The sequence below is a fragment of the Phoxinus phoxinus genome (assembly GCF_949152265.1).
Source record: "Phoxinus phoxinus genome assembly, chromosome: 16".
Classification (NCBI taxonomy): domain Eukaryota; kingdom Metazoa; phylum Chordata; class Actinopteri; order Cypriniformes; family Leuciscidae; genus Phoxinus; species Phoxinus phoxinus.
Genome location: NC_136891.1, coordinates 4,827,018 through 4,848,891, shown reverse-complemented (window position 1 = coordinate 4,848,891; position 21,874 = coordinate 4,827,018). Strand labels below are relative to the sequence as shown.

The following is a 21,874-nucleotide window of genomic DNA, read 5'->3' as shown; positions in this document are numbered from 1 at the left end:
TTTTGTTATAACAAAAAAGTTATCAAACCAGTTATAGTAGACTAGCATTTTAAAAAAAAATATCGTGAAAATACCGTAGCCTATAGCCTACCGTGATAAAAGCTTCAGCAATTATTATCACATGAAAGTTTGATACCTCGCATGCCTAGTTATAGGCTATTTTTGACTGAGGCAAACGCTAGGCCTACTCTTTCTTTTTTTTATGAACACTGTTTTTGTTATGAAAATACGATTAAAATCTAAGCAAATTTATGTGCCTAGCCTACTTTTTAAATATTAAATTGTTAATTATTTATTAGTGTTATGACATGATAACTTATGAACACCATTTTTTGTAACTGTAACCAATTTGCTTTGTTTCTGCTTCGTTCTTGTTGTGATTAAAGGATGTGGAAGAGCAGCTCGAGATGTGTTTGTCATGGAAACGGAGCCGGAGATCATTAAGGAATGACAGACTGAACCTCTCCGGTGTGTTTCAACTCAAACCCGAGCGGAATAAACTCGGACAGCCGTGACGGATCCACTACAGATAGCAGTAGTCTATTACACGTAAAACTTGACTAGAGCTGCAGTATGTCCGGTAACGGGGTCCAGGACGGTCCGGTAACGGTTACCGTGGCGGAGCCGCACACGCGTGGCTCCGACGGGTTTCAGTCTCTGTCTCTGCCGCGTTTCATGCGTCTTAAGTTTAACCCGGAGTCTCTCGAGAAAGTTTATCAGACGTATTTTCTGCGCCAGCGGCAGGAGACGCTACTGGTGCTGGTCGTGTTCGCGGCTCTGTTCAACAGTTATGTGATCATCATGTGCGCGGTTGTTTACTCTCAGGATAAACTCAACACGCTCGCGGTGGCGGCAGGTGGACTGGTTTCGGATATTCTGCTCTACATCGTGTCCCGGTTCCGTTTGCTGCCAGAGGCCGTGTCCCGGAGCCTCGTGCCGTACGCGCTGTGGCTGCTCATCACGGTCCACGTGCTGTGCTACTTCAGTTTGAACTTCGCGGGATTTCACGAAGCCGGTGACACGGTCGGGTGGCAGATATTCTTCATCTTCTCCTTCTTCCTCACCCTCCCACTGACGCTCGCGCGCATCACGCTCCTGAGCGCGCTCTCGTGTTGCGCGCACACTCTGCTGCTTGGGTTCACTGTTGCGCAGAGACAACAAGATCAGCTACAGTTAACAGTGCTGATCAGACAGGTGACACAAACACACTCACACTGGACTACTTCTTGTTTTGTCAGGTTACATAATCAGATACTCCAAGGTACTTCAAATAACAGGGACGAAAAGTTAAACAAAAAAAACAAAAAACTTTTCTGTAAGTGAAGAAATGATTTACAGTGATTTAAAGTGATGTTAGTGTAACAACGTTTAAAGGCTCAGGGAAGAAGGAGGTGAAACAGCAAAACCGCCTTTTCTCCTTCCGGAGCTCCTCCGTGGGACTCGAGACTTGCCACAGATAGCTAGGCCTATATATCATGGTTCTGAATGCACTTCCTTGTCCCACTGTATCACCGCAGTACCTTTATGGACTCTATGCACAGCTGCACTACTTCCTGAACTTTAGCCAGCTCCTTTGTTTCCTGTCTGCCATTATTGGACAAACTGATTAATCCAGGTGTGCCTGACCAACAACAATAATCAGACACGCCTGGATTAATCAGTTTGTCCAATAATGGCAGACAGGAAACAAAGGAGCTGGCTAAAGTTCAGGAAGTATAAAGTCCTTTACAGGTGATTACCATTTTCAGATATATTGGGATAATTTTATCAGTGTTTATCAAATCTAATATTATTGTTACTGCCACAGTACTTTTTGTGAAGGGTAATATCAAAATGGTATTTCACATGATAACGTATTACATGAAATCATTTTATCAAATTACAATTTCTTTCAATTTTATAGGAAACTTTTATATATTTTATATAATTTACAATTACAGTACCATTCAGTAAGATGTTTTTAAAAAATAAATTGAACTTTTTTTAGCAAGGATACATTAAATTGATTAAAAGTGACAGTAAAGACATTTTTAATGTTACAAAAGATTGTATAATGAGAGAGAAAGACTATAAATAGAAAGATTATAAATATTTTGTAACATTTACAAAAGATAATTTCCTTTCCTAATTTAATTCCGAATTTCTAATTTAACATTTGGTAGTAATCAGAAATGTTTCTTGAGAAGCAAATTTGTAAAGTATCATGTGACACTGAAGACTGGAGTAATGATGCTGAAAATTCAGCTTTGATCACAGGAATAAATTGCATTTTAAACTATGTTCAAATAGAAAAACAGTTCTTTTAAATTGTATTATTATTTTACAAAAGTACTGCAAAATTTTACTGCATTTTTGATCAAATAAATAAAGCCATGGTGGCGGTGCGCTTAAGAGGTTTCTTTCAAACACTTTAAAAAGTCTTACTAACTAATTTATGACCAAACCTTATAAACAATACTGTGGTGGCACTGTGGTATAATTATGCTCTCAGTCTCTAAACTGTGATTTATGACACCTGAGGGTTGCGAGAGAAACGTGTCATGTCACGGAGGTGGAGCTCACAGAAGGATCTGATGTAATGTGACGATATATGTGACCCTGGACCACAAAACCAGTCACATGGATACATTTTTTGAAATTGAGATGTATACATCACATGAAATCTGAATAAATAAGCTTTCCACTGATGTATGGTTTGTTATGATAGGACAATATTCGGCCGATATACAACTATTTGAAAATCTGTAATCTGAGGATGTAAAAAAATCAAAACATTGAGAAAGTTGTGCATTTATGGTCACGATTGTGCTGCGTTCACTCACAAAAATAAATGTTTGATATATTTACGGTAGGAAATGTACAAAATATCTTCATTGAACATGATATTTCCTTAATATCCTAATGATTTTTGGCATAAAAGAAAAATCAATAATTTGAACCCAAACAATGTATTGTTGGCTATTGCCACAAATATACCCGTGCGACTTATGACTGGTTTTGTGCTCCAGGGTCACATATGTGTCTGTAAGAAACAGTTTTACATTGACGTCATAGGACAGGCTGAAAAACATCACTCAGACATCTATTTTCCATATAAACAAACATAATGATCTGTGTCGCTGGAGTGTGTGTGTATATTCAAGCAGGAGTGTGTTGTTTCTCGTAGCTTGTGGCGAATCTGATGCTGTATTTTGCTGCTGTGCTGGTGGGCGTGATGTCATATTTCATGGCCGACCGTAAGTACCGCACGGCGTTCCTGGAGGCCAAACAATCTCTGGAAGTCAGTCTGACGCTGAAGGAACAGGGTCAACAACAGGTACACACGCAAACATGCATTGCGAATACAAACGATCGCTCTAATAAGTGGACCGGATGCTTAATCCATGTCTGTGAGTGTGTGAGTAATGAAAGTGCAGAGGTGCTCTAATTGGGCTCAGTGGTGGAGCTCTGCTCTGGAGCCCTTGTGTCCTGTTACCTGTTATTGGCACATCTGAGCAGAATACACACACACACACACACACACACAAACACACACACGTTCTGTTGCCACTCTTATTGCAGTAATGAAGTCATTCCCCAGGCTGCTGTTATTGTGACAGCAGCGACACTAAAGACCCAAGAGTCCAAATTTGCCATCACACATTATTTTATGTTGGTCACACTAAGTTTTAAGATCAGCCCTATATATAAATAATATCTCATCAAATTGCTCGTTAATGCAATAGGGTTAGTTCATCCAAACACTTACATTTATTTGCTATTTAAGAGCTGCATAGAGACCAATAATTCAGTTCAGTTTTAATATTTGTGTTAGTTTATAGCAAAACAGTGTGTCATTTTAGTTTTTGGTGCAAACAAAACACATTCACATCAATTTACATTTTAATTTTAGATGTGAATAAATTAACTTTTACGTTATTTGAAAACAAGGTCGTTATAATAAACTGATTTGTGTTCTGACAACAGTGTTATTTTAGCAGATTGAGATATTGTTACAGCTTTTATGGTTACATTTTAAAATAGGGTCTCATTTGTTAACATTACTTAATGCATTAGTTAACATGAACTAACAGTGAGCAATACATTTTTACAGCATTTATTAACCTTTGTTAATGTTAGTTAATAAAAATACAGCTGTTCATTGTTAGTTCACAGAGTATCAAATAATGTTAACAAATACAACCTTTGTTTTTAATAATGTATTAGTACAGATAGAAATGATCATTAACTAAGATTACAGTTTTTTCCAACTGCTTACACACGTTTTCAAAGCTATGTCTCCTTTTTTCAAATCTCTACACACAATTCCCAAAACTGCACACACAAAATGCAAAATGCCTCACATCTCCTTCAAGATGTAACACTGCATTCAAAATGCCATAAACACGTCAGAATGAAGCATTTGCATCAAATGGCAAACACTTCTTTCATAATAGTACATTTTTGGATATATCATGTAAACACTGTTGTTCTAAATCTAAAGCTCTTTGGTCTTGCATAGGCTTATATCTACACTTCAATAAAATGTTCTACAGTGACAGTAATCTGCTGAGAGGGAACGAGTACACTGTAAACACCAATGCCATGTAGAAACAGAAAATATGTATCAGGCCAAACATTACTGTATACAGTAGCATACAACACAACCATAAACATATGTAAACCAAAAGTATATTCTTTATAATACAGTAAAGAACACAATTGTGTGTGTGGGGTCTCTGTCCATTGTTGGCATCCATTGTTCAAAACAGGTCATCTGACCTTTGACCTATTTATAGGCCTATACTACAGTAAAGCAGTGATTGGTTAGTGATCAGTAAAGCAATTAGTGTTTGCACATGTGAGGAGTGTGTGACCTGGTGAATAAGTGTAACATTTTGATTGGTTGTGTTTGGAAAAGGAAAGTAAGTCACTTCCTGTTAGATTTTTGTGTTTTAGGTCGAGAATTGCGTGTAGTGTTTTGCAATTGAGCATAAATTGAGCAATTGAGTCAAAGGCTGAGAAATAGAGATTTGGTGTGTAGTTTTGCACTTTGAGTGAGAGGTTTCAAAAACTGTGTGACATGAAAAGATTTTGTGTGTAAGCAGTTGGAAAAAACTGTAATAAGAAGTATTGTTTATTATTAGTTAACTAATGTAGTTAACTAATGTTATCTAATGAAATCTTAATGTTAAGTGTTAATACTTTAAATTAGTTAAAATTTTTATAAAATTTGACCTAGATTACAGATTTTTTAAATATTTTTTTTATTTTAGCTAACTATAAAAACCCTGACTGACATCTTACAGCAAGTATTGTGTGTGTGTGTGTGTGTGTGTGTGTGTGTGTGTGTGTGTGTGTGTGTGTGTGTGTGTGTGTGTGTGTGTGTGTGTGTGTGTGTGTGTGTGTGTGTGTGTGTGTGTGTGTGTGTGTGTGTGTGTCTTGGGGAAAAGGTAAAAAAGGAAAAAATCAAATTTTCCATATCTAGAGAAGTGTCATTTCTGGTCCTCTCACTTCACAAAACTGAATTTCAAACATAGAAACTTGTTTTTAAATGTTTTCCAAAACACTCATGCCATCTGCTGCTGGTGACAGTCCCACCCTTTACCTAAACCATTGGTCAATTTTCTATTTTGGACCATTCAAACAATATTGAAAGGGGCATATTGTTTTTTTATGGGGATTTTTATTTTTTGTATGCTACCTTTTATGTTTTTGCTATTGAACTGGATTGTGCTTCATCATTGTTTTACTGTTAAAATGTTGTAATTTAATGGCAGATTCAACACTTACCCCTTGTGACAACTTACCCCATTCACATTGGCAACATGTTCCATTATTTGCTGTTAGTGTTTCAGTGAAATCCTTAATCGCTAGCACCAAACTGTCTGTTCTCCGGTTTAATTGTCTTTTTTGTGAGCATCTCTTTCTGTCCGACTTGCTCGTGTGGTCACATGGTCTCCAGATACCCCGTCAATCTCAGAATGCCATAGCAGCAGTGGGGGCTTCTGGGAGTTGAGTGCATTCAGCCAATCAGAGCACAGCTGACGGGTTTAGCTCTCTATGGCAACCGCATCAAGAGACTAATGCGCTACGACCGAACTCCCAAAATCCCTCATCACTTTTCTGTTCCTGAACTAGAGAGAACACATAATTTTTTCAAACATTAGATTCACCTGTTGATGCTCCACCAAATGAGAAAAATACTGAATCTGAATCTAGTTCGCAAGGCTGCATTTATTTAATCAAAAATACAGTAAAAACAGCAACATTTTGAAAAATTATTACAAAAATTATTAAAAATAACTGTTTTCTATTTTATATATTTTTAAAAAATTATTTATTTCTGTGATGATACAATGATGCAATTCAAACATTTGTGGTAAGATTAAAAAAGAGAGAAAGTAATACTTTTATTAATCAAGGATGCATTAAATTGATCAAAAGTGAAGAAGACATTTCAACATTGATAATACAGTTTTTTTCAATTGCTTAAGCACAATTTTGAAAACAGGGCCCGGTTTTTCAAAACCCTTCACACAATTAGCACAACACTACACCAAAGTAGCACAACACCTCAGATCATTTGCAAAATGAAACACTTTTGTCAAAACTATACAGTGTCTTATAAAAACCTTATTTTGTTGTCATAACATAAACACAACCATCATATGGTCTGACTCTGTTTGAATCAGTTTAACACTCCTGTGCTCAACCTAAAACACTTTTAGCATTTACACAGAAAGTGTAAAAATAAATTCACCAACACCACATGACACCAATTGTGCAGACTGATGAAAATAATTTATTTTCATGTACTCAAGTCAGTCAATACTGAACAAATATTCATAAAACATTTTCCAGTTTTCATATATTATTACTGAACATACCATTGTACTCTAAGCTTACAGTAATACTGTAACAAATTACATATCCAGTTCAGTACCGAAAAAAAAACTAAAAAAAAAAAACTAAACATCTCTCCGCCTAGCTGGATCTGGCCACAGGGCTTCGTCAACATCACAGGCTATATTTTCATTTGCAAGGCAACGTGGGAAGAATCTTTTTGAGTGACGAATCCACCCTTGTATGGATGCTGGTTCAATTTGATCACATGCTTCCTCCATAGCTTGAATGAGGGGCATCTGGACATAGGGCCGGAGATCATAAACCTTCCACCGCCATGTTGAGAAGAACTCCTCGATGGGGTTCAGGAAGGGGGAGTATGGTGGTAGGTATTGAACTGTGAATTGTGGGTGTTGTTGAAACCAGTTTTGAACCAGAGCAGAACGATGGAAAGCTACATTGTCCCAGATGACAATGTATTGCATCTGGTCCCTTTGGTTTGCTGCTGTGATGATATTGTGTAATCTGTCTAAAAATGTAAGAATGAGTTCAGTGTTGTAAGGACCCAAGTTGGCATGGCGGTGGAGGACCCCATTCTGTGTAATGGCAGCACAAAGGGTAATGTTACCCCCACGTTGCCCTGGTACATTGACAATAGCCCTGTGGCCGATGATGTTTCTTCCCCTTCTTCGTACTGTTGTCAGGTTAAATCCAGCCTCATCAATGTAAATAAACTCATGTGGGACTTCCTCCGCATCCATTTGCAAAACTCTCTGAAATACAGCAAAAGATCACATTGTGTAGATCAGTATACTGTAGGTCTGCTATACAGTAAAATTACATGTACAGTAAAAAGGTTATGTGTGCAGTACAATACTACAGTCAGTGAACAAAACGTACCACCACATATTCACGCCGCAGGACTTTCACCCTGTCTGAATTTCTTTCAAATGGCACTTTATACAGTTGTTTCATCACAACTTGGTGTTTTTTAAGGATACGGGCTATTGTTGACAGAGAGACCTGTTGGACATTATTGAAAATTAGGTGATCATTGACAATATGGGCTTGAATTTCTCGAAGTCTGATTGCATTATTGGCCAAAACGAGGTTTATGATCTCTCTCTCTTGCTCCTGTGTGAATATGGGGCCCCTTCCTCCTTGGTGTTCACGACGTTCAATCCTATGTTGGCCAAACAAAATACACAGCTTACTGTAAAATGATACACACAGGAATATATACAGTACCAAAATATAGAGTACATATACAGTACTGTTGATATAGTACATGCAGTAAGCAATGGATTTTCTGTTGACTGAAGAGAAGTTTCTCACCTGTGCTCTTGACGAAATGTCCGAACTATTGATGCCACTGTGTACCTGCTTAGGTTAGGCTGTACTCTCAATCCAGCCTCCCTCAGTGTTAGTCCGTGGTTTATTACATGGTCCACAATTGTAGCACGAATTTCATTACACAGATTTGGTTGTCTTCTTCTTTGTGCATGTCCTACCCCTCCTCCAGGTCTTCCTCTCCCTCTTCCTCTTCCTCTTCCTCTCCCTCTCCCTCTCCCTCTCCCTCTTCCTCTTCCTCTTCCTTGGCCTCTTCCTCCACCTGGTACTCTCTGGATTCCCCCTCTCATCCGCACTCTCCCTCTTCCTCTGACACCATCCATTTTTGTTGAAGACAGGTGAACTTACCTGTTGCCTTTTTATAGTGCTTTAACCTGATTGGTGTGTCTACAATTAAGCACCAGTGTGTGTGCACACCTGGTGCCTGTGTTTAACCAATTGGTTCATGGGTGTGCTCATTTGAAAGCCTTTGCTTTGAAATTGCAAGGAAATGACATCATGATAAATTTCTGTGTCAAATGCATACAAGTGTGTTTAGTGTTTTGCAAATCACTGTGTGTAATGTTTTGCAAAAAGTGTGAAGCTGACAATGTGCTTACAGTTGTGCAAATCTAGGCCGGTGTTTTGCTCCTTGAGTGTAAAGTTTTGCTAATTGTGGGAAAGTTCTAATTTTAGTGTGTAAGCAATTGAAAAAAACTGTAATCAGAAATGTTTCTTGAGTATCAAATCCTCATATTAGAATGATTTCTGAAGGATCATGTGACCCTGAAGACTGGAGGAATGATGCTGAAAATTCAGCTTTCATCACAGGAATAAATTACATTTGAAAATATATTCAAATACAAAACAGTTATTTTAATTTGTAGTTATATTTCGCAATATTACTGTTTTTACTGTATTTCTGATTAAATAAATGCAGCCTTAGTGAGCAGAAGAGACTTCTTTTAAAAAAAAACATTCTAAAAATGTGTAATGTTCCCAAACTTGACAGGTTCTCTCTCTGTCTGTCTGTCTGTCTGTCTGTCTGTCTGTCTGTCTGTGTGTGTGTGTGTGTGTGTGTGTGTGAGTGTGTGTGTGTGTGTGTGTGTGTGTGTGTGTGTGTGTGTGTGTGTGTGTGTGTGTGAGTGTGTGTGTGTGTGTGTGTGTGTGTGTGTGTGTGTGTGTGTGTGTGTGTGCGTGTGCGTGTGCGTGTGTGTGTGTGTGTGTGTGTGTGTGTGTGTGTAGGAGGAGTTGTTGTTGTCCATCTTGCCGAAGCACATAGCAGATGAGATGCTTCAGGGAATGAAAAAAGAAGCCCATCAGAAATCAGATGCTCAGCAGTTCAACACCATGTACATGTACCGCCACGAAAATGTCAGGTAAAAAAATATTTTATTACCACAAGTGCTGGGATTTTGATTCACCACAGTGTTTCTTTTTAATCTGTTCACCAAAAGATTCACCCACATTTGTCCGTTGATTCGTTCAATACACATATTTGCAGCGTTGTCAGTCATGAATGAAACAGAATTGAGAAATTGGTCCTAATGATTGTAAAAAAAATAATAAAAAATAAACCTACATATTTTTCCATCTAAATATATTGTTTTATTCAGAAATGCTAATCACGGAAAAAAACAGGTTGTCATTTTATGTTGACTTAAAGGTCCCAATATGTCAAAACTGAAATTTCCTGGCTTTGTTCATGATAACAGAGGTCTAGGGGTTATGAAACTACCATATAAGTTTTAAAACAGTCGATCCACAGACAAATGCACACAGCCTGCATGAAGTAGATGTGCCTTTTCACAAGCCATTGTGACTTCCGTATAAATGTGATGTCAGAACTACTCAGTCACCGCCTTCAGTCGCTCACCACCCCCACCAATGGTGCATCACTCAGAAAACAACAGGCCAATCAGAAGAGAGGCTCATGAATATTAAGTAGACAGGCCAAACTCAACCTGTTCTTGGCAGAGCTCCTGAGAAAGGAGCTGTGAAATATATATTGAGATGTTTTTTGGTACTTATGCCACAAATATGTATTCTTAAGGACATCAAAACCTAAAATAAAACTTCAGAAAGTTGTACAATATGGGACCTTTAAACAAGGCTGACTTTACACTAATGTAATGATCTGTCTCTTCCAGTATCCTCTTCGCAGATATCGTAGGTTTTACTCAGCTGTCGTCTGCCGTGACTCCGAAAGAACTTGTCAAACTACTCAACGAACTGTTTGCTCGCTTCGACAAACTAGCAGCAGTGAGCAAAAACAGCCAACACACACATTTTAAACATTTATATATGTCCACCTTGTAAAGAAAATACATAAAGAGGACAAAAGCATATGTTATGGGCAATTTGCATGGTACAAATGTGTATATAATCACCAGTATTAAAGGGATAGGTCACCCTCAAGTTGTTTCAAACCTGTATGAATTTCTTTCTTCTGCTGAACACAAAGGAAGATATTTTGAAGAATGTCAGTAACCAAACAGTTAACTGGTCCCCTTGATTTCCATATTAGGAAAAAAATACTATGGCTGTCAATGGGACCAGTTAACTGTTTGGTTACTGACAAAATTCAAAATATCTTCCTTTGTGTTCAGCAGAAAAAAAGAAACTCATACAGGTTTGAAACAACTTGAGGGTGAGTAAATGATGACAGAGTTTTAATTTTAAAGTGAACTATCCCTTTAAGGATACAAGAAACACTGACACTTCCACACGCAGTTTATTTGCTCTTATGGCAAGGCACTTTTATTTCTTATCTGACTGTATGTTTTAACAGCAACACCACCAGCTGAGGATCAAGATTCTGGGAGACTGTTATTACTGTATCTGCGGTTTGCCAGATTACCGTGAAGATCACGCGGCCTGCTCCATTATGATGGGCCTGTCTATGGTGGACGCAATCTCGTGAGTACACGCCCACTGGGAGGGGCTTTACCTGCAGTATCCAATCACTGGGTGGAGCTTTATCCACTGTGCATGCCATATGGGAGGGGTTTTCTTTTATCTGTAATATATGAGACACTTTAGGTGTGTTCGACATCGGCTGCGGCTGGATGTAACCGATCGGCGAGAGTTGCCGCGTGCAGGCGGGGAGGAGGTGAAGTCGGACACTTTCTGGTTCCTGTAGTGACCGCTCACGTGGTGTTTGCATACTTTACCACAGCTGAAGTTAAATAAATGCAATATTTGCCAAATACACAGATGTTTCAGAGACATTTTCATTCAACTTTATGTGTTTCTTCATACAGCGTTCTGTTTGAAGAAGAATAATGTTCAACATAAGCCTATAGATACTATCAATGAAGTGGAGTCAACGTTTTTTAATCAGTTTTATTTTGATAAACATGACACAATACAACATCGCGACTACATGAAAAGAGTGTTTACAATGATAAAATAGGATTTTTATTAAAATTGTATTCTACTGTATATATATAACTACTTTTAGTTACATTTGATGGTACATTACATACTAATTTATATATTATAAAAAAAATCTTATTTTTGTATAATTTCAAAGGCTTTTTTATTCATCTTTAAAATGATACAAAAACATTTAAGATTTTTTTTAAATATCTTTAAATAAATATATCATATATAAACTATAAACATTATTATATAAACTATAAACATGTAGGCCTATATATAAATCTAGTTTACTAGTTTACATAAATCATACAAAGAATATACATCAAAATAGATCAATAGAAATATATATATATACTGTATGTTTATATTATATATTGTTTAATCATTTTTACATATTTATATTTTACATTATATATTCAATGTATTAATGAAAATATGAAAAATTTAAATACAAATATATTTTTTTTAATTAAAAGAAAGTTATTATAGATGTTATAATTGAATAAAATGAATGAATCAGCTATAAACAGACATTTGCTTCTCACCTGTGTTCAGCTACGTGCGTGAAAAAACTCAGACGGGAGTGGACATGCGTGTCGGCGTGCACACGGGAACCGTACTGGGGGGGGTCCTGGGACAGAAGCGCTGGCAGTTTGACGTTTGGTCCACTGATGTTACGGTGGCAAACAAGATGGAGTCAGGGGGAATCCCTGGGTGAGATCAACTCAAATCTGTTACAACTGAATTTAAACCATTAGTTTCTTGTTGAATTACCGTGTGGATGACTCTGTTTCTGCTGCGTTTGCAGGCGCGTGCACATCTCTCAAAGCACAAAGGACTGTTTGCATGGCGAGTTTGAGCTGGAGGAGGGCAGTGGAGGAGAACGCTGCGAGTATCTTCTGGAGAAAGGCATTGACACGTACCTGGTGCGCTTGTCCAAAGAAACACACAAAACAAACGGAGTGAGCAACGGCACAGTGAGTATCATGAGCTTCATTCATATTCTCTGATCTGTCGTTCTCATCTCAAACTCTTCTGAAACTTTCCTCAGGTGATCAACACCACAGAAACCAGCGGCAGCAGCACATCAATGAAGAACATACCTGAGGAGTCAGATACACAGGTGAGATCTGTCTGTCTATCTATCTACCTGTCTGTCTGTCTGTTCGTCTGACTGTCTGTCAATCTATCTGTCTGTCTGTCTATCTGTCTGTCTGTCGGTCTGTCTGTCTGTCTGTCTGTCTGTCTGTCTATCTATCTGTCTGTCGGTCTGTCTGTCTGTCGGTCTGTCTGTCTGTTCGTCTGACTGTCTGTCTGTCAATCTGTCTGTCTGTCTGTTCGTCTGACTGTCTGTCAATCTATCTGTCTGTCTGTCTATCTGTCTGTCTGTCTGTCTGTCTGTCTGTCTGTCTGTCTGTCTGTCTGTCTGTCTATCTATCTGTCTGTCGGTCTGTCTGTCTGTCGGTCTGTTTGTCTGACTGTCTGTCTGTCAATCTATCTGTCAATCTATCTGTCTGTCTGTCTGTCTGTCTGTCTGTCTGTTCGTCTGACTGTCTGTCAATCTATCTGTCTGTCTGTCAATCTATCTGTCTGTCTGTCAATCTATCTGTCTGTCTATCTGTCGGTCTGTCTGTCTGTCTGTCTGTCTGTCTGTCTGTCGGTCTGTCTGTCTGTTCGTCTGACTGTCTGTCTGTCAATCTGTCTGTCTGTCTGTTCGTCTGACTGTCTGTCAATCTATTTGTCTATTTGTCTGTCAATCTATCTGTCTGTCTGTCTGTCTGTCAATCTATCTGTCTGTCTGTCAATCTATCTGTCTGTCTGTCTGTCAATCTATCTGTCTGTCTGTCTGTCAATCTGTCTGTCTGTCTGTCTGTCTGTCTGTCTGTCTTGACCTTTGACCTGTGCGTGTGGTTTCTCAGCGGCTACAGTTGGCCAGTATGACAGATTGTCTGTCTGTCAATCTATCTGTCTGTCTGTCTATCTGTCTGTCTGTCGGTCTGTCTGTCTGTCTGTCTGTCTGTCTGTCTATCTATCTGTCTGTCGGTCTGTCTGTCTGTCGGTCTGTCTGTCTGTTCGTCTGACTGTTGGCCAGTATGACAGATTGACTGTCTGTCAATCTATCTGTCTGTCTGTCTATCTGTCTGTCTGTCGGTCTGTCTGTCTGTCTGTCTGTCTGTCTGTCTGTCTGTCTGTCTATCTATCTGTCTGTCGGTCTGTCTGTCTGTCGGTCTGTCTGTCTGTTCGTCTGACTGTCTGTCTGTCAATCTGTCTGTCTGTCTGTTCGTCTGACTGTCTGTCAATCTATCTGTCTGTCTGTCTATCTGTCTGTCTGTCTGTCTGTCTGTCTGTCTGTCTGTCTGTCTGTCTGTCTGTCTATCTATCTGTCTGTCGGTCTGTCTGTCTGTCGGTCTGTTTGTCTGACTGTCTGTCTGTCAATCTATCTGTCAATCTATCTGTCTGTCTGTCTGTCTGTCTGTCTGTCTGTTCGTCTGACTGTCTGTCAATCTATCTGTCTGTCTGTCAATCTATCTGTCTGTCTGTCAATCTATCTGTCTGTCTATCTGTCGGTCTGTCTGTCTGTCTGTCTGTCTGTCTGTCGGTCTGTCTGTCTGTTCGTCTGACTGTCTGTCTGTCAATCTGTCTGTCTGTCTGTTCGTCTGACTGTCTGTCAATCTATTTGTCTATTTGTCTGTCAATCTATCTGTCTGTCTGTCTGTCTGTCTGTCTGTCAATCTATCTGTCTGTCTGTCAATCTATCTGTCTGTCTGTCAATCTATCTGTCTGTCTGTCTGTCAATCTATCTGTCTGTCTGTCTGTCAATCTGTCTGTCTGTCTGTCTGTCTGTCTGTCTTGACCTTTGACCTGTGCGTGTGGTTTCTCAGCGGCTACAGTTGGCCAGTATGACAGATGACGGACTGGAAGACGAGCACCTGAACCAACTGCTGAATAAAGCTCTGCTGGAGAGAGAGAGAGAGGAGACGTAATGACCGTTTATTCTGATTTGAACCCAGTGGTTTGGCTTTTATGCCTCTGTCTCACATCACCATCTCTCTCTCTCTCTCTCTCTCTCTCTCTCAGTCTGGAGGAGAGGAAGACGGCTGTTCTCTCTCTGAGGTTTAAAGACTCAGATCTGGAATCTCGTTACTCGTTAGAGAAGGAGAGACAGACGGGCGTTGCGTTCAGCTGCTGTTGTGTGGTTCTGATCTTCACCTCAGCCATGGAAATGCTCATAGATCCTCAGTGAGTGAAGCTCATGAATAATGAATTACTGATCAATTATATCAGTATCAATGTCCTCATGTAACATTTTATTAAAACGAACACTTCTGCTGTGTAATAATGTTACATGTCTGCTTGATTTCTGACAGGTTGATTGTGAATTACGTGACTCTGGCTGTTGGTGAGCTGTTACTTCTGATTCTGACTCTGTGTTCACTTGCAGCCGTCTTTCCTCGAGTGAGTTCAACCAAAGACTTTAGATATACAAAGACGGTGCACTCATATTACCTATGAATGGGATATTACCTATGAATTTTTGATTCATCTCTAAAATGATACAAAAACATTTGAAATATTTTAAATACATATATCATATATAAACTATAAACATTATTATATAAACTATAAAAATGTAGGCCTATATATAAATCTAGTTTACATGTTTAAAAATCATACAAATAATATATATTAAAATAGATCAATATAAATGTTTTATATATATATATATTCTGTATATTATAACATAACTCTGAGTTGTTAGAAAAGAAATGCGTACTGACCTCATTGCGTGATAACGTAAGGAACTAATAAATCGTTTTTTTAAAACCGGTTTGCGGAAATGAATCGGACTTTACATCACTACTCAGGAATATCAACAAAACAGTCTTTAATCATTCCAAAATCCAAAGGGAAACACTCAGGAGATCACAGGGAAAAGCTAGCAAAACAACCACGTAAAACGTAATGACAAACATCACCAAACCAAGAACTGTGAGAACTCGAGACTTAAATACACACAGAGTAATCAACAGAACTGAGAACCGGTGTGGAACTAATGAGTAACTATGAAAACTAAGGCTGTGTCCGAAATCTCCCCCTATACCCTCATTCACTATTCCCTAAATTAGTCCACTAGTGTAGTTCACTTAAGGGAGTGAATGAAAACGAGTGAGTGAATTTATTTCGAATTGAGTGTGCCGGAAGGGTTGCCGCTTTAGCATAGTTTCTTAAACTGTGTCATGGATAGTATGTATAAACCTTAATTGAACAATTTAATCAATTAAAAATGATTTTATACCTGTATGATATTACGCTGTACCCACATTGGTTTGGAGGATGGATGGATGGATGATTCACCTGTGCGCGCCATCTTATGGTCAGACGCGAGAATTCATTCGACGCACGGCTCTCACAGTGCATTATGGGTATTCTCTAGCGTACATCGGTTGTAGACTCGCTATTACAGTGCATTGTGGGATTGAATGAGTGCCCTTGATAATGCCCACTATGGTTTCGGACACCACTACAAATGGCTGTCCCTTCAAATAGTGCCCTGTTTAAGGGCGATTTCAGACACAGCCTAACAATAACACAGGCAAAAAGAGAAAATAAAACCAAAACACAATAAAACTAAACATAACCTCTATCTAATTTATATAAAGATATATAGTTATTAGCTATTTATCTAGATTAGTTTATTTTACTAGTTTATTTTTATTTCGATTTTAGTAAGTTTGATGCTTCAAGACCATCCGTGTAATATTGTGATGTGTGTGTATCAGATCTTCTCCCGGAGGCTGGTGTCCTTCTCGCTGTGGATCGACCGCACGCGTTGGGCTCGTAACACATGGGCCATGGCCGCCATATTTGTTCTGACCATGGCTGAAGTGGCAGATATGGTGAGATAAAACACATTTCACCTTTTTTCCAATTATTATTATTATTATTCACTGTGATTGGCATGTTTATAGGATGTCATGCACCCACATTTCCAAGTTGGAAGCCTGACTAGTGCAGTTCTGTTGCATTTTTCAATTCAATTATGAAATTTAGGCTTTTAAAGATTCAATGTCAGATTCTTGTCATTTTCCGTTAGCTGAGCTGTGTTCAGCCCCCCCTGTTGCTCCTGAACTCCACCTCCGGCGTGACGCTCGAGTCTCTGGGTGACGGCGGATGTGCCGAGAACCCCAAACACTACGGATACATATCAGTGCTGTCGCTGGTGGCAACCGTCATGCTCGTACAGCTCAGCCATGTCGTCAAGCTGGCGCTCATGTTGCTGGTTACCATAGTGACAGGTGCTGTTAACATCCACAGCTGGATGTACATTTACGAAATCTACGATTTCATTCGCTACCTGGACTACAGGTGAGTCGAGCTCAAGCTTGAGTCCAGAAATACTTGAATACTCGAAGAGTGCTGTATTTACACAAAATATAAGAAGTCTCTTAACTCTTTCCCCGCCATTGACGTAATTGTCCGGCTTTTCCGTGTTTTCACTGTTAGACAGTAGGGAGCGCTATTACACATCTTCTGAAAGAGTACTGAATATCAAAACACATGCAAAAAAGAAGCAGAAACAAGCATTAGAAGCATTGCTTATGCACGTTGTAGTCTTAGGAAAAAATATATATATTTTCTCAGATTTTGGTTCAAAATCTTTTTGGTTCAAAATCTTTTTATGAAACTTACCCACATTTGGCTGTTGATATAAAAATGTATGCATGAGGCTAGAATAAAAACAGGGTTTATTTTTGTTTATTAGAAGAGGCTCTGTTCTGTCTTTTAAAAAATTATCAAAAATGCTGGAGTTGGCTGGCAAGGAAAGAGTTAAAAATGCAGTAAAAACAGTAATATTATTACATTTTAAAATAACTGTTTTCTATTTGAAAAAATATGTCATTTTATTCCTGTGATCAAAGCTGAATTTTCAGCATCATCATTACTCCAGTCTCCATTGTCACACGATCCTTTAGAAATCATTCTATGATGATTTGATGCTCAAGAAACATTTCTTATTAATATTATCAATAACCTCAATACATGTTTTCAGGATTCTTTGATGAATAGAAACTTCAAAAGAACAGCATTTATTTGAAATATAAAGCTTTTGTAACATTATACATTTCTTTACTGTCACTTCTGATTAATTCACTGAACACTTAATGAATAAAAGTATTTCTTTTCAAGCAACTTCTGAACGCTAATGTATAGTATATAGCATAGATTTTTTTTAAATGTAGAATTCAAGAGGAAATTAACTAAGAATAATTGTTGTGTCTATATATATGCTCTAATGCTCTTTTGATGCTCTTCTCCATCATTCGACCACTATTTACTGAGTTACTTACTGCTGCTATGATCAATAACAATACACAAACATGTCTTTTAAACAGAGTTTTGTGAATCAGGCACAATGAGCCAAATTTACACAAAAAGGAGATTGAAAACTTAATTAAATACAGCAGCACATTTTTTTTATATAGTGTATTTCTATTGCTTTTTCACCCAGTTTAGTGATTAAATGCTTTTGCGTTTGAAATGCCGCTCACAAAAGTGGAAAAAGTTGTCTTGGCTAATACCTGATTTTTTCATTATTTTCTGTGGCTCTTTAGATATTCAGTGGTTCCCACCAGATATCTGCTGACCGTGATGATTATCATCATGATGATGAGTTTCTACTACTTTGCACGCCACGTATGTCTGATAACAGCTTAAAAATGTACATTAATTTCCTCTCCTCTGTTTTTTTATAACTATTAGCATGTCATTTCTTGTTCCTCTCTCTCCCAGGTGGAACGACAGTCCCGTAAGCTGTTTCTGTGGAAGGTTGAGGTGCACGATCAGAAGGAGAAGGTGTACGAAATGAGAACGTACAACGAGGCGCTGGTCACTAACATGCTTCCTGATCACGTGGCCAAACACTTCCTGGGCTCCAAGAAGCGAGATGAGGTATGGGAGTTTATTCCTGAATACAGAGTAATGCGTTTAGACCTTAAAGGAACTCGCCGACTTTTTGGGACTTTAGCTTATTTACCGTATCCCCCAGAGTTAGACAAGTCCATACATACCCTTTTCATCTCTGTGCGTGTTGTAACACTGTCTGACGCACCCACCGCTAGCCTAGCTTAGCACAAAGACTGGAGGTAAATGGCTCCAGCTAGCATACTGCTTCCAATAAGTGACCAAATAACGCCAACATTTTCCTATTTACATGTTGTGATTTGTATAGTCACAGCGTGTACAAATAACAAGGTCACATGAGACACAGCCATCTTCTAGCCGTATACATACTGGGAACTATATTCTCAGAAGGCGAAACACTGCTACTTCTGCGGAGTGATTTGCTCGCAGCGAGAAGCCCTGTGGTGAGGAGCAGAGAGTTTGCTAGTGTTACGCTAATCACTCCGCAGGCGTTATTTGGTCACTTATTGGGAGCAGTATGCTAGCTGGAGCCATTTACCTCCAGTCTTTGTGCTAAGCTAGGCTAGCGGTGGGTGCGTCAGACAGAGTTACGGCACGCACGGAGATGAAAAGGGTATGTGTGGACTTATCTAACTCTGGGGGATAGGGTGAATAAGCTAAAGTCCCAAAAAGTCAGTGTGTTCCTTTAATAAATGTGCATATTGATGTTTATTTGTCTATTGCAGGAACTTTATAGTCAGTCGTATGATGAGATCGGCGTGATATTCGCCTCTATTCCCAACTTCGCTGACTTTTACACTGAGGAGGGTATAAACAATGGAGGGATAGAGTGCCTCCGAATCCTTAATGAGATCATCTCTGACTTTGACAGTGTGAGTGTCTCTTGCTCTTTATATTTTTATATGTCTCATCATTTGTTCAGCTGAAATTCTCTTTAAAATCATGTGATGTGTTTTTTGACTCTGAGTAGCTTCTGGATCGCACTGAGTTTCGCCACATTACGAAGATCAAGACCATCGGCAGCACATACATGGCAGCTTCAGGCGTGACGCCGGAGAGCAACACTAACGGATACGCCGACCGCAAGGTGCGCTACTCAACACACTCTACAGCGCATAATGCTTACAACAGTGGAGTAGGTGATACTGATGATGATGATGATGATGATGATGTGTGTGTGATACAGATAGAGGATCAGTGCATCCTGGAGCGCTGGCAACACTTCGCTGATTTGGCAGACTTCGCGCTGGCTATGAAAGACATACTTGGAAACCTAAACAAACAGTCATTCAATAACTTCATGCTTCGCATAGGTCAGTGAACAGAAATACAGACCTATGTTACTTTTATATATACATTTATTTTGGTCCCCATTAGGAAAACAGCTTATAAATCATACAAAATTATGTTTTTTTTTTCCTGTAAAAAAAACCTATGTCCTGGTAAAACCTATGTTATTGGGACAAAATGTCCCCACAAGGATGGCAATATCCAAAATCCTTGTCCTTGTTGGGACATTTTTGGCCACATTGAGGAAAACAGCTTATAAATCATACTAAGTAACGTTTTTTTTTGTAAATGTAAAAATTCAAGTTTTCTGTGATGGGTAGGTTTAAGGATAGGGTTGGTGTAAGGGGAGAGAATATACAGTTTGTACAGTGTGTGTGTGTGTGTGTGTGTGTGTGTGTGTGTGTGTGTGTGTGTGTGTGTGTGTGTGTGTGTGTGTGTGTGTGTGTGTGTGTGTGTGTGTGTGTGTGTGTGTGTGTGTGTGTGTGTGTTTTATTGTCAGGTCTGAATAAGGGGAGTGTGTTAGCTGGAGTAATTGGTGCGCGCAAACCTCATTTTGATATCTGGGGAAACACTGTGAACGTGGCCAGTCGTATGGAGTCCACTGGGGTTATGGGTAACATACAGGTGATATACGTTTTATTTGTTTATTTATTTTATATTTTAAAGTAAATATATTTATAATTAAAAAGTGATTTAAAACTAACTGGCCAATATAGCTATAAATTATATTAAAATACACACATTTTAACAAAACATATAGTCAAATATTGGCATATTTTCCCACACTGTTTTTCACAAAAACACAAGAAGTTTGCGACAGAAATGTAATTTAGAGATTCTATTAAAACATCTCTGTCTTAACGTACTCATACTTCGGATGCAAAACTAGCCTAATGGAACTGACTTCAAGGAACATATTATAAATATTCACAGTGTGTTTTGATGGTGTTGGTGCGCCCCAGGTGGTGGAGGACTGCTATAACATCCTGAAGGAGTATGGTTTCCGTTTCGTCAGAAGAGGACCGATCTTCGTGAAAGGAAAAGGAGAACTGCTTACTTTCTTCATGAAGGGCAAAGACAAACCTGTCGCAAAGACCACCGCAGTCTCTCTCCCACATCAAATACTAGACAAATCATGAGAAGAATGAACATTGTTCATGAACTTCATGAACAATGAAGACTAGGACATTGACATTTTATTTTATATTTTGTTATGTTGTGACTTTTCCACTTTTTACTGATATAAAAAAGGAAAGGGGACAGTAAATTATTGAGGACAGAGAGGAGACACAAACCCGTGTCTCCCAAATGAGCACTACAGCTGTGAAACAGATACATTAAAAAAAAAGATATAATAATAATTCAGAAGCATCCACAGCCAAAGGTTGTATTAACTGCGAATTTTTCATCATTTGTTATATTTTAAAAACACACTTTCCGTCATTGCAACAGATCAAAAGTACACCCTCTGGTCTGTTGTGTTTTCATACTTTATACACATTCCCTTAGTAAAAAAAAAAAAATGCTGATAAAGAACGTATGCGTTCATATGATAAGGATGGGCTCATAGATTACAGTAAACGTTTGAATTGAATTGAACGTTGAATTGTTGGCTATATTAAGCACATAAAAGAAGTATGAATCATAAAATAGACCATGATGTAAATTCTGTTATATTCATTTGTGGACACAAAAACACACACAATCAGGAGCTAAACAACACTTCTCATAAACTGTCCGATTAAAGGCATTATACACATGAACAAACACATACACATCTTTTGAACAGAACATGGGGAATGTAGGCCTACATTATGAGCATCAACAGAAGGCAGAGTGTTTTATTCTATTTTTATTTTACATATAGCTTATACATCACACTAACACCATATTACTATTGACATGTAGTCAGAATGTTTGTTTTTTTACCGAAGCTAATTGCATTTTTAATAGTCAAACATCTCCAGGTCTAGCTCAATCCCAGCAAACTCTCTGATATTTTAATGCTTTTTTATAAACGCACATTTCACTCATGGCATTCGGTTTGTCTCATGTATACTCTGTGAACATTTTGGATATAGATCAGATTGTTACGGCTCTCAGAATGTGTGTGGATTTTTTT

General features: G+C 38.5%; 2 protein-coding genes across 3 annotated transcripts; one reads left to right on the top strand and one right to left on the bottom strand.

Annotated features, from left to right (window-relative positions):
- The first annotated feature begins 435 nt into the window (after positions 1-435).
- Positions 436-21,398, top strand: adcy3b (adenylate cyclase 3b). 2 transcript variants are annotated; one of them, XM_079584824.1, is made up of 20 exons: positions 436-1,194; positions 3,167-3,316; positions 9,400-9,533; positions 10,305-10,416; positions 10,946-11,073; positions 12,094-12,252; positions 12,347-12,515; positions 12,590-12,661; positions 14,421-14,518; positions 14,617-14,778; positions 14,907-14,994; positions 16,320-16,436; positions 16,634-16,905; positions 18,153-18,234; positions 18,331-18,489; positions 19,188-19,334; positions 19,433-19,549; positions 19,649-19,775; positions 20,252-20,376; positions 20,715-21,398. In XM_079584824.1, exons 1-20 carry the CDS (start codon positions 574-576, stop codon positions 20,889-20,891), a joined length of 3,216 nt encoding a protein of 1,071 aa, XP_079440950.1. In that variant the 5' UTR covers positions 436-573; the 3' UTR covers positions 20,892-21,398. The 2 variants fall into 2 exon arrangements, with proteins under 2 accessions (XP_079440950.1, XP_079440951.1); XM_079584825.1 differs by lacking the exon at positions 20,252-20,376 and having other exon boundaries at positions 20,715-20,870.
- Positions 6,803-8,628, bottom strand: LOC306983948 (uncharacterized protein). The gene is made up of 3 exons (XM_079584828.1): positions 8,161-8,628; positions 7,726-8,008; positions 6,803-7,598 (listed from the first exon to the last, which is right to left on the bottom strand). The coding sequence occupies exons 1-3, from the start codon at positions 8,496-8,498 to the stop codon at positions 6,951-6,953; spliced, it is 1,269 nt and encodes a 422-aa protein (XP_079440954.1). The 5' UTR covers positions 8,499-8,628; the 3' UTR covers positions 6,803-6,950.
- Positions 21,399-21,874: the final 476 nt, after the last annotated feature.